Source organism: Thermobia domestica, chromosome 5 (genome assembly GCF_964235325.1).
Source record: "Thermobia domestica chromosome 5, izTheDome1.hap1.1, whole genome shotgun sequence".
In the NCBI taxonomy this organism is placed as follows: domain Eukaryota; kingdom Metazoa; phylum Arthropoda; class Insecta; order Zygentoma; family Lepismatidae; genus Thermobia; species Thermobia domestica.
The window spans coordinates 266,513,649-266,526,280 of record NC_137458.1 but is presented as its reverse complement, the minus strand read 5'-3'; the positions used below and the strand labels follow the sequence as shown (position 1 = coordinate 266,526,280).

General features: G+C 35.4%; 1 protein-coding gene across 4 annotated transcripts in view; it reads right to left on the bottom strand.

Annotated features, from left to right (window-relative positions):
- The window catches only part of LOC145686583 (uncharacterized), a 73,195-nt gene that overhangs the window by 45,135 nt on the left and 15,428 nt on the right, over positions 1 to 12,632 (bottom strand). For all 4 annotated transcript variants that reach the window (XM_081760030.1, XM_081760029.1, XM_081760027.1 and 1 more), the window contains exon 2: positions 440 to 535. In XM_081760030.1, coding sequence (XP_081616156.1) covers positions 440 to 494 — 55 coding nt within the window. In that variant the 5' untranslated portion in view covers positions 495 to 535. The remainder of the gene's footprint in view (positions 1 to 439; positions 536 to 12,632) is intronic.

Genomic DNA, 12,632 nt, shown 5'->3' with positions numbered 1-12,632 from the left:
CGAATCATTTCAGTTTACTATGGCTTTGAATCTTTATACATAAGCACATAATATAAAATGCACAAACATATTCACATATGCACAAAATAATTTTGATTTCAATTAATCGCTTACATTCAGGTTTCCTAAGTTTGTAATGTATGAGGAAAGATCTAGATGGGTTGAGACATGAGGAAATGTCAGCACGAAGTTCACACTATTTGGCATTTTTTTAAAAAAATAAAACACCTGTTTTACACCATGCTTTAAACCACCCAACCTTGATCACATTGACTTTTATCCTGTTTTGATGAGCAGAATAAATTATCAGACAGAAATTTTACTACAATATAATACTGCAAATTAATTACATGTGATTTTTTTAAGAACTGTAATTCTTGAACAATGGGAATTACAATAGCATTTACTTTTACCATAAAAGTCAGCAGTTCTTGCTTACCAATCCAATACGTGTATATACTGAACACACTTATCTTCTTGTTCAATATTAGCATAAACCAGAAGTCAATACTTGGAATGTTAATTCACAGCATTTCTGTAAATAAGTAAAATATATTAATTAATTAAATAAATAAGGAAGTCCAAAATCATTTCAAAATTGTAATGCATCTAAAGAGAATTACTGCCAATGTAAAAATATCTTGTACACTTGTAAAAACATTTTTTTACATTCAAACGAAGTGTAAATCTGAAAAAAACAATTATGTTCAAGTTACACGGGTAAGACAGTGGGATCGGAGCAAATGTAGAAGTTAAATTAACTATATTAATGACTGTCTTGTAGTAGTTCATAGTATATAAGCATATAAGAATTACCAGTAAAATATCCTTAATGCTGAGAACTATATCATTAATACTTTCTAGTCCCACAGATTACCTTGTTTTAATTCTACAATCTATGTTCTTTGTAAAGTATGTATGTAGGAAATTATCTAGTCGGCATACTTTGTAATTTACCAAAATATTACATCATAATGATAATATTCTCGTGCTGGAGCAACAATACTCGTGTAAAGGATGTTTTATTATTATTATTATTGATTCCTCGTAGCTAAGCGGTTAGCGTAAGCGCCTTTTCGTGGGAGACCTGGTTCGATCCCAGTGGGAGCTCATGTGGTTCGGATAAAATGGAGGCAGGTCCACGTCATATAGCCTCCTGCTGAAAGGGACGCTAAAATCAAAATTCAAACTATTATTTTTAATATTATTACCCCCCCCCCCCATTATATATATCCGACATATAGGAGCCTTGCTGGAAAATTTTTGCAAGTTGCTAGTATTCTGCTATTATAAAATTCGAAAGAATATACCATTCTACGTTTAAATTACCTCTGTTTATTTGTTTACGCCTATTTATTTACTTTCTACAACAGTTTGAAGATGTGCCTCAGAAACCGCTATTCGTAATGTGTCAACAACCGCTTCAGGCGACACAAATCGCTCACTGCGCATCTTATTTTTCATGTATGGAAACGAACAGAAGTCGTTATCAGGGTGTCTACTAAATGTTCATTTTCAAATTCCAGGTTTTATCAAGGTTTTCAAGGTTTATTTTTCCTTTTTTTCCAGGTCTATTCAGTAGAGTGACATTTATTGTAACATGTATATTTAATGCAATTTTATATAGTTCTGGTAATATAACAAATTGGTAATAATTAGAGAATGCATATGGCAAGTGATAGTTTCTTTAAGTGACAAGATGAAACTGACTGAAATGTAGGTTCTCAAAACATTTTACACAAGAAAATGTTTAATTAAAATATCCCCTACCAGAAGACCGGTTGAGAAAAATGTGCAGTAGCTTTAAATATCCTAATGTAGGAATACTATACAGAGATGAACCTTAATTAAACTGATAAAACTTCGGGAAATGATTCTCGGCACCCAAACAAGAAAAAAAAAAAAAAAACTCTTTAACTCTTCTCCAGGGCGCATAGTTTCCGAGCTAAAAGGTGCCGAAAGTGTGGAAAAATGAACTTCCGACGCCTATATTTCCAAAATTATCCAAAGTAGAGAGTGCTGCTTAAAATCTCACAAAGGAAATCATATGTTCAGAACAGATAAGACTTCCTTAAAGAGATATTAAGCTGCACTCTCTACGTTGGATAGGTTTGGAAATATAGGCCTGATGGACAATGACAAAAATGGCGGGAAAATAGCTTACTTCCCGCTAAATTAGGGGATAAAATACCAGAAGAGTATTTTACTACAAGCACTCCCCTTTAAAGTACTCATGTAGTATTTTATGCTAAGTACTGGTAGGACTTATTGAAATTATTGGAGATTATCAGTGCGGATTTAGACGAAATCGATCAACTATCGACCAAATATTTACCATTCGCCAAATACTCGAAAAGAAGTGGGAATACAATACCCCGGTACATCAACTATTTATTGATTTTAGAAAGGCTTACGACTCGGTTAGGAGAGAAACATTATACAACGTTCTTACAGAACTTGGAATACCGAGAAAGCTAATTAGATTAATTAAGGTATGTTTAAGTGAATCCCAAAGTAAAGTCCGGGTAGGAAAATTTTTGTCCACGAGCTTCCACGTCGAAAATGGCCTGAAACAAGGAGATGCGTTGTCGCCATTATTATTTAACTTTGTGCTGGAATACGCCATAAGGAAAATCAAAGATAGCAACCAGGGCCTAGAGTTGAACGGCATTCACCAGGTTATGGCATATGCTGATGATGTAAATTTAATAGGGGATGATAGGAGAACAGTAGAAATAAATGCAGAGATATTATTAAACGCTTGCAGGGACATGGGTTTAGAAGTAAATGCAGAGAAAACTAAATACATGGAAGTGCGTCGGGACCGTAATACGGCAAATTGTGGAGGCGTTAAAATATTAAATAATGCTTTTGATAAAGTGGATACTTTCAAATATTTAGGATCAATATTAACAGACGAAAATCACATTCACGAAGAAATTAAATGTCGACTAAAAGCAAGGAATTCGTGTTACTATTCGGTTCAAAATCTCTTGTCGTCGCGAATCCTGTCGAGGAATTTGAAGCTTAAAATATATAAAACGATAATCATGCCTGTTGTTCTGTATAGTTGTGAAACATGGTCGCTTACTCTGAGGGAAGAACATAGACTGAAAATATTTGAGAACAGGATCCTGAGAAGAATATTCGGACCCAAGAGGAACGAGAATGGGGAATGGCGGAAGCTTCATAACGAGGAACTACATAGTTTATACGGTTTACCCAACATTGTTAGGATCGTCACGTCTAGGAGGCTTAGGTGGGCGGGTCATGTAGCTAGAATGGAAGAAGGTAGAAACGCTTTCAAAGTCTTGACTGGTAGACCCATAGGAAAACGACCATTAGGAAGACCTAGGCGCAGATGGGAGGACAATATTAAGATGGATCTCGCAGAGATAGGAATACAAAGTAGAAACTGGATGCAATTAGCTAAGGATAAAAGTCAGTGGAGAGCTTTTGTGAACGCGGCACTGAACCTCCGGGTTCCATAGGCCATAGAGTTAGTTAGTTAGTTACTGGTAGGACTTAGCGGTGAGTAAGCTATTTTCCCGCCATTTTTGTCAAACTAGTATTAGTTTAGAAGAAAAAAGAAAATGATCATATATAATACAAATTCTTAACGCAAAGTAGTTCATATTATTAAACGTTACTGCACATTCTTCTTGGATGGGGACTGGCCATCAGTTTTATTTAAAAACGTATTGTTGAAAATGTTATGGAACCACGCACATTATATGAACAAATATAGAAAACAACTTTCACAGCGAACAGATTTGACATTTAACTTCAACATCCCTTTTAACTTTTTCGCCTGTTCTTCCAATGGATCTACTTTTGCTTCGGCGTCAGTTACTATTCTTTTCTTCTTTAATTCCAACTCTTTTCTTCTTTGCATCTTTCTTTTCTCGAGCTGCTCTGTCTTCTTTTTCACCGCGGTCTTTCAGATATTCATTTCTTCTGGTTGATGCATTTCTCACATACTGGATCATACTCTTTGTGATATTCATATTACGTATATCACCAACAACACGCACAACATCCAACACACTTCTCTGGGCAATCAAGCACTCCTCTTGGAGATTTTCAACAATCACTCTTTGTTAATGGTGAAACTCTTTTCCACTGCTGCGTTGCTATGGAAAAGTACACATATCTTATGCATGAATGTTTTAAACGCATTGGAGACACCTTCTTTATTTAACAGATCATGGAGAAAAACTTCTAATCTGTCATTTTTGTGACTGAAATTTGACGGTTTTCGTGCTGTGTCTTGGTCTGAACAAAATTTTAAATATTCCCGCTTCACCATATCAGTATTTACAGGTGTTATTTGCTCCTTCTCGACAAATGTCTCCAGGGCAAGTGTGATACGTGATTCACGAAGGGTTTCGTTGGTCATAGTTTCTGGAGACAAGCAATTTGCGGCTCTTGTTACACTGTATTTTAAAGGACATTTTAGCATAAGTTTTTATACAGTTCTTGCAAGAATCTTCTGCATTCTTTCTTCAAGTTCAATATATCAACATACGTCACTCCTTTAAGCGATGTCACCGCAGAAAATCCAACATTAACTAGATTAAGTGGTTTTAAGATGTCCTTATCAAAAACTTTTTTTTTTTTTTTTTTTTTTTTTTTTAAGTTTTAGCTACTTTTAAGACATCTTTCACGAAGCGGCTTAACAAACTACGAATCAACGTGTTAGGTCATTCCATAGAAATGGTAGTAATGGACTATCTGTCTGGTACTTAATGAGGAATTCTTCTAGTTCTACAGATACGGACTGAAGGAACCCTAATCTAGCAGCCAACAATACATCAGAGATGTGGACTTTTACTTTAGAGAAGTTTGATGTTTCAGGAGGTTTTGTTTTGACTGCATCAACATAAACTTTTAAGGCAGGAATTATAGTTATGGCACGGTTGATAACTTTAGAATTCTCCACCCACCTAATACAACAAAATTTGAGAGGGAAAACTGCTGTTCCAGATGCTGCCATGAAATCTGCTCTTCTTGAAGGGAAGTCCTTAAATACATAGTACAACGCTCTCAAAAACTCTGTCACATTCCAACACGCTTTGGTATGCGCAGTCTTAAAAGCCCCATTAACAATGAGTAAAGAGTATGTTCCTGTCTCTAAAAGCTGTGGACTTTCACTATTTTCTTCACTCAGATAGGCCTTCAAATCACTCAGAAATTTCAAATTAACGTTGGGACCATCAAGAGAAACCTGAAGTAACTTACAAAAATCGAGACCCTTGTCCTTGAGAGTATTTATAAATGCACATAACAAATCCTGGGCAGTAGCATGTCCGAGGAATACTGATGTTAAATAACGTGTTAAAACTTTATTTTCGTCACTGTGCCGGAAACGAACTACTAAATCCATTTGATTTTTCTGTGAGATAGTGTTTAGGCTTTCGTCGAACGATACTGCAAAAAATTCACAATTTTTAGTTCACGAAGTAACGTCTGTTGGAAATATGGACCCAATCCAAAAGTGATGACATAACCTATTTTGTCTTTGTGTAACTGCATATTTTTAGCGACTTCACACTGAGGAAACATATCCGTTGCACTCGCTTGGCTTCTGGCTTTGTGTAATGTCCAGATTATTTCTGCTTTCGTTACTTGATCTTTGATAAGATAACTCTTTATTACACCACTAGTTTTGGCTGGGCTTTCATTTTTCTCCTGAACAACTGGAGTAGATGATGTGCCAGTCACTTGTATAGGAAGGCTCCTTGTTAACATTGCTTGAGAACTTTACGATCGAACATTGTGCATTAAGAGCTTTAACAGCTATTTGATGTTTCTTTCCTTTTTCATGAGATTTCAATGATCCAGCTCCCATATTTGAAATGTCAAAATCAGTTCTGCAGAGTTTACAACCTGTTTTAAATAGATCGTTGGACCTAATAACCCATTTCCATTGGCCTTTCCACGAGTCCTGGAATTTAGTTTTACTTTTCCCCATTTTAATGGTTGAAAAATGAAATGTTAATTGTTAATGTGTAACAGGATTTATTGCAAGACTAGTAAAATGTTAACCTAAATACAAAAAGTGATTCCGTTAAGATGTGAGCAATTTTACTTTTTTCCGGTGATACACCTTTCGGCCACCGAGAATGGTGTTCACTGCGACATTCGCGGGCTTGGACTCCTGTTAAAAAGCTTCGGCACAGGAGTATAAGCGGAATGTTGTTCCAGACCTGTCTACTACTCTTGCTACAGAAACATGTAAACCAATGTCTTCACAAAGCAGCAAATAAGCTTGCATCATACTATGCAAATAGGCAGCAACTACAGAGAAAGCTTCTGGCTTGTATGCCAGTATCCCCAAGGCACAAACTTAATAGATCATAAAATTTAACTTTTTCAATTACCTTACTCTCATCATCGGAGACTAATTTAGCTCTTTTTGTAGTCACTGTTATTCACAACGACCATGCCAAACAAATAAAATCTTATTCAGTCTCTTCTTGTACCCTCAACATACTTTCCAAGAACATTCACCGCCTGCACTCTGCTCACATCTGTCTGTTTTTCTCAACTACGTCTCCAGTGAATAAGTTATTATTTGCTTTTAACTTATGCTGTAGTATAAACTTTCTTGCATTTTACAAAAATATACTTATTCCATACCAATCCCAAAAGCAATGTTTTAAAAACAATTTTAAAACTTCCAGGTTCCTCATCCAATTCCAGGCTATTTCCAGGTTTTCCAGGTCCAAAAGTAAATTCCAGGCTAATTCCAGGTTTTCAAGGTTTTCCAGGTCAGTAGACACCCTGGTTATGTATCAAATCAGGTGAATACGAAAAATGAGTCATTAATTTGACACTTTTACTGAAAAAAAAAAATGCTTAGCAGAAACTGGCATTGTAGTGGTGAAGAATCATGCACCGATTTGGATTTACTTTAGGGAATTCCTTGATGACCTTTGGCAAACAAATTATTGTATACCACTCATCATTTAAAGTTCTTCAATTTTCTAAAGCTATAGTTGCCACATCAGGGTGGAAAAAAATCATTTTTGTTGATTTTTTTTTTATTTAAATCGATTTTTTTGATTTAAATTAAATCTTTCTCCTCGTATAATACAAGTCACGAACTGAAGAAAAAGCATTAGGAATTAGTATTAAATGCCAATTATGCCATTTAAGTGAAAGTATTGGGGTTGAATTTTGAATTATCCCCAATCGTTATCATATATCAATCCCAAACAATGTTTCTTAACCCTTTTAAATTATGGTTCTTTTTAAAGGTAAATTATAGACTTTCAGTCAAGCAGCTACAGCACCATCCCCATTTATCCTAGGGTCATGGTACATACATCACTCTCTTTAGAATAGAACAGCTTTTGAAACGGTAACATTCACATTTCCTTATCATGTCCCTGAAGCGGGTAATTTTGAGAGTATTTGTCATTTTCTTTACTTTTTTTTTTTTTTTTTTTTAAATTTTGATCCCCTCTGGATTTCCCTGTGTTACCGCACAGATCTCAAAATCAACTGGGAAATACTAAGGGGTGTACTAAATATGTGTACAAAATTTCAAGCTTCTATCTTGAGTAGTAAGGGTGAGGAAACTATTTAACAATGAGCTAAGAACATTCCCACAATGACCCAGATGACTCGGATGTAATATAAAAATTTCCTCAGACATCCCTATTTATCCTAGGATCATGATTTGTACATTATTCTCTTCAGTATAAAACAAATTTTCAAACGATGCCCTTCAAATGTCTCCATCATGTATCTGGGGCGGGTAAATCACGAAAAAAAGGAATTTTCTGTTAAAAATATCTTCTTTTTTGTTTTTAATTTTTACCTCTGTGGACCCCGCCTCCTGTTTTAAGGCAGAGATCTGAAACAAATCTGAGAAATACTGAGGGGTGCACTGAGTAAATGTGCAAAATTTCAATCTTGTACGTGCAAAAGTAAGCCCGCGAAAAATAATATTCCCCAAATACCCCAGATTCTCGTATAAAACAGGATCTCAGGTAACAGTTTCCTGAGACATCCCTATTTATCCTAGGAGCATAGTACGTGCATCATTTTCTTCAGAATAGAACAGCCTTTCAAACGGTACCATTCATATGTCTCCATCTGAGGCGGAAAAATCACGAAAAAAACTTTTTTTTTTTTTTACACATTTTTCCCCCTCTGGACCCAGCTGTTTCCACGCAGATATCTGAAAACATCCGAAAATTATTAAGGGGTGCACTGAACGAGTGTGCAAAATTTCAGTCTTCTGAATGCAAAATGTAACCCGCCAAAAAATAATAATAATAAGCATGACAAAAAATATCTCTTTAAATTTACGAAGTCATCACACACTATGCCTCAACGTAGAGAGGCGTGAAAGTATATGTAACGTGTTCTAAAATGCCTCCTGTCTTGAAGAAAACGAAGTAAAAAGCCTTATTCGTACTTTTTAAATTGAATAGTGAAGATTCTACCCTATCACTTAAAATAGGTTATATAATTTAAAAGGTTAAGCATTAAGGAAAAAGTACAGCAACGTTTATCAAAATAACACTTTTTTTTTCACAAAAGTTACTGATATTTGGCAGGGGCCTATTTTTAAAAACTCAGAACTTAGCTTGCGGCATGAAATACATAAATTTCGCCTAAAGTTGTAAAATTAACAAAGGACCCCTCTAAATACGCCCTATTATCTGGGAGCTAACAAACAGACACGCACAAAAAAGAATTTTCGTCTTAAATGTCGATGGTGATTTCCCCGTTGGAATAGTTAACGATTTTAAAACCCAATGTTACGAAAAGAAAAAAGCAGGATTGCTCTGTTACCTATTCAAAACGGGATTTTCCCTAACCATCCTCTGCATGACACTGGTTTTCATACTACTGTACATTTGAGTCTCATTGAATTATGATTATTAACTTCCATAATCGAAATAACAGAACAGAAACGGGATTTTACTTATTTTCACTTTAAATTAATTTATTTTGGAATTCGATTTAAATCAACGATTTTTATTAAAAAAATCAAGTGATTTAAATCAGACTGATTTAAATCAATCCACCCTGTGCCACATGTTTGGTATAACCGAAGAAACAAACAACCATTTGCCTGACAGAACTCCTAGACCGAATACCAATCGACACGAGCCAGTTTTTGAGCTTTGAAAAAATTATGTGGAACCCATCGGCTTGAAACTTTCCATATGTTCACGTAACCAAGTAAAAACGTATGTATTGCCTTCATGTGAATGTTGAAAGATGTCTAAATCTCACGGTATGTTATATTTCGATCTCAATCATTTCACGCACAGTACTGATTTTACTGGCAGCAAAAGACGTGGATGGACAATCTTCACGAAATTCATCATTGACAAATATATGAGAGCACGCTAGAATTCGGGACTAATTGCACACAATCCTACTGGATGGTGCTTTATCTCTAAAAGCCAAATGAAGTCACTCAATGCATTGTTTCGGTTGTAAAATAAATTTGAAAGCATTAAAAAAAAAAAAAAAAAAAAATCACTGTCTGAAAATGTTCACGATAAAGGGCCTATCTGGTTTGCCGTAAGGACAAGACTGTCAAGTGATCAGATCAAAAGTCACGTCGTGTGCTAAATCGAGTCTGGAGATTCCAAATTCAGATGTAAGATATTTCAAGCACTTAACCTCAGTGTGAAGCGCCCTAAGTAACTCGAAGGAGATGCATGTACTTTATTATGATTGATTTTACTAAAAGAAACTTCACTTTTGACAATGTTCTATACATATTTACCTTACATGCTATACATCGTTTCTAAGCTCTTCACTAATCTTTGCAATAAGTTTTCAATTAGCCTTCTCCTTATGCACAACTTCATTCCTTTTCATTAATTTTCCATTGACTTTAATGGTCATGTTTCGTGATTTCTTACTATGTTCCATCCATTTTAGTACAATGTCTTTTTGAATGTAGAATTTACATAGTCTGTTCTATATTTAAAATGAATTTCAGCCATCTTCCTCTTTTGGTTTTTGAGGTAAGTGGAGGAATTATTTGTTTGTCATTGTTTTTTTTTATTTTTATTATTATTATTACCTTAAGGTTAATGTTTCGTGTTTTTTTTTTTTTCTGTTCCATCCATTTTAGGAAAATTTGCTTTTGGAATATAAAATCTGCATAGTCTCTTCTACATTTGAGCTGAATTTCAGCCATCTCCCCGAAAGTCTGTTCACATCATTGCTATCGGCTACGACCTTTCTAATTTAGATATATCAAGGACGCATTTCATATTTATTTTAACCTTCGTCTGACTCCTGGAGGGAAATATGGAAAGCTTCTACATTTATTTATTTAATAGCAGAAATACTCGTTCTTCGCACAAGAAGAGTAGGTTATTTGAAAAATATTTAGAAACTCTTTACTTTCCTTATGGAGCATGTGTATATTTATTTTAAGAAGTGCATATATCAACTTCATCATCCTAATATTAGGTGCTCGTGAAATAATAATTTGGCTTGAATTTTGAACCCACTACTCCCCCTCCCCTCGATACACAATTTAATGTAACTAACATGATAAAAGTTCGGTTCCAAAGTGCTAACTATATTCCGGAAGTAATTTCAAACGATCCACAAGTTTTTTTTTTTTTCCATTGTGATGAGACGACATATTTGATTCGAATGTAAAGAAAATCATTGTAGAAACTGCATATTCTCTTCTTTAAAAGCGGAATTTCAAAACGCTCCAATACATATGTACTTATTTTAAATTAGGGATCCATAAATTTGATGCTTCTAACTTCACAAAGAGTGCCTAACCCGGGATCTCCAGCATATCCTGTTGATGCGTTAACTATTACGCAACACAGTCCTTTCCCCAGAACAGCCACACTATCTCTCACTTCTAAAGTGTTATTAACACATCGGCCTCATTCACTTTTCACTCTTTATTACTGGTTTAGGTTATAAATATTTTTAAAACGTAGGTTTTGTTTGTGTGTTAAAGATTACTGTTTCTGAAAGCAGCGAGGTTAGGATTAGGAATTAAGATTTTTGAGCTGTCAGTATCTAAGGTCGTTTAGCCGGTCACGTATATGAAGGATGATGTCCCTCGGCGAAGACACTATCCCGATGAAAGGGAAGGAAGAAAGGATTGTGAAAGGAAGGAAGTGACCTGGAATCATTATGTTCGGTATCATCCCGGCATTTGTCTGGTGTGAATGAGGAAAAACCTCACTCAAGATGACTGGCCTGAAAAAGCTGTTACACTTTTTCGACCGTGTGTCCCCATCGGCAATCGAACCCAGGATAGTTCGCACCAAAGGCGAGAACGTTAGCGACTACGCCACGCGGGGCCACTGAAAGCAGCGAGACTATGTAAGACGTGAACTTACAATTTAAGTTGGAATTCTAACTACCATAATACTTTCAAAATTTTCTCCCACGGAGAATAGAACCCCGGAACCCAGACGCATGCGGATGCCACTAGACCAGCGGGAAGGACTCACGCAAAGTTACACATGTTATTTCAAATATAAACATAACACACATTATTTTGTTTTAATTGTCTCGAACTAAGATTAGAATGTTTTTCATTCATTCAGTATATTCAGAATTTCCCAACTCAGTATTCATTACATATTGTACACAGTAGTACGTACCTTAATATGGGAAAGTGTCTAATTCGCCCAATAAAATCTCGTAAAGAAAGTATTGTCATGCATCTTGTTTGTACCAGTAATATAGTAATAAAAATGAGTTTAGTCAGATGGGGTCCAATCCGAGAAAAAAAAAGTCAAATTATCCTCGAAACGCTGCAGCTTATTTATAGGCATCACGCTTACACCCTTGCAAAAGAAACCTAAACCGAGAAATGCAACGTTGTCGGTAGAATACGACTGTTCAAGCACTGAAAATATTTTGTCAGAATGGCAAGGTAGATTAACGAACCTGTGGTGTAATCGCTATCAATCTGCACTAAACTGATTTTGCTATTAAGAGCAAAAGTATTTAACATTATCACAGCTTCGACTTTTTCGATTTAAAGCTGTATTACGTTCTTTTATGAGAAACTAATGTACGGATCCTTCAGTTTGCAAGATGATTCTTGCACTAATCTAAATTATCAATCCGCCAGCATACACACCTCAAAACTTTATACTAATCGCAACATCATTAACATAAATTAATCTTTATATCAGAGAATATTTCATGACTCTAACAGCTATTTCCGTATTTAACTGTATAAAATTGGAAAAAAAAATTAAGAGCTTACACCAACACATTAATTCAGTAACACATAAGGAAACATTCTATAGGCTCCCTACTTCTTACAAACGCGCATCTAAATAATATTTGGTCCTGTCCTGTTATAGTAAAACATAAATCGTAAAGTTTACGGAAGGAATGTATTATTTTATTTGGTCTAGGAATTAATTCGTGCGGTTGGTACGCACACATTGAAGCTGTAGTACAAACACAAAATACATAAATACCTTAAGAAAAATATTGTCCATCGCTAGCCACCACTTTCGCCCATCTGTCAGGCAATGTACGGATTCCGTGGCGAAAGAAGTCCTCATCCTTGGAAGCGATCCAGTCAGAGACCCATGTTTCGATATCTTCTGAAGAAGTAAACCGCTGTCCAATCAAATCGTTGTTCATGC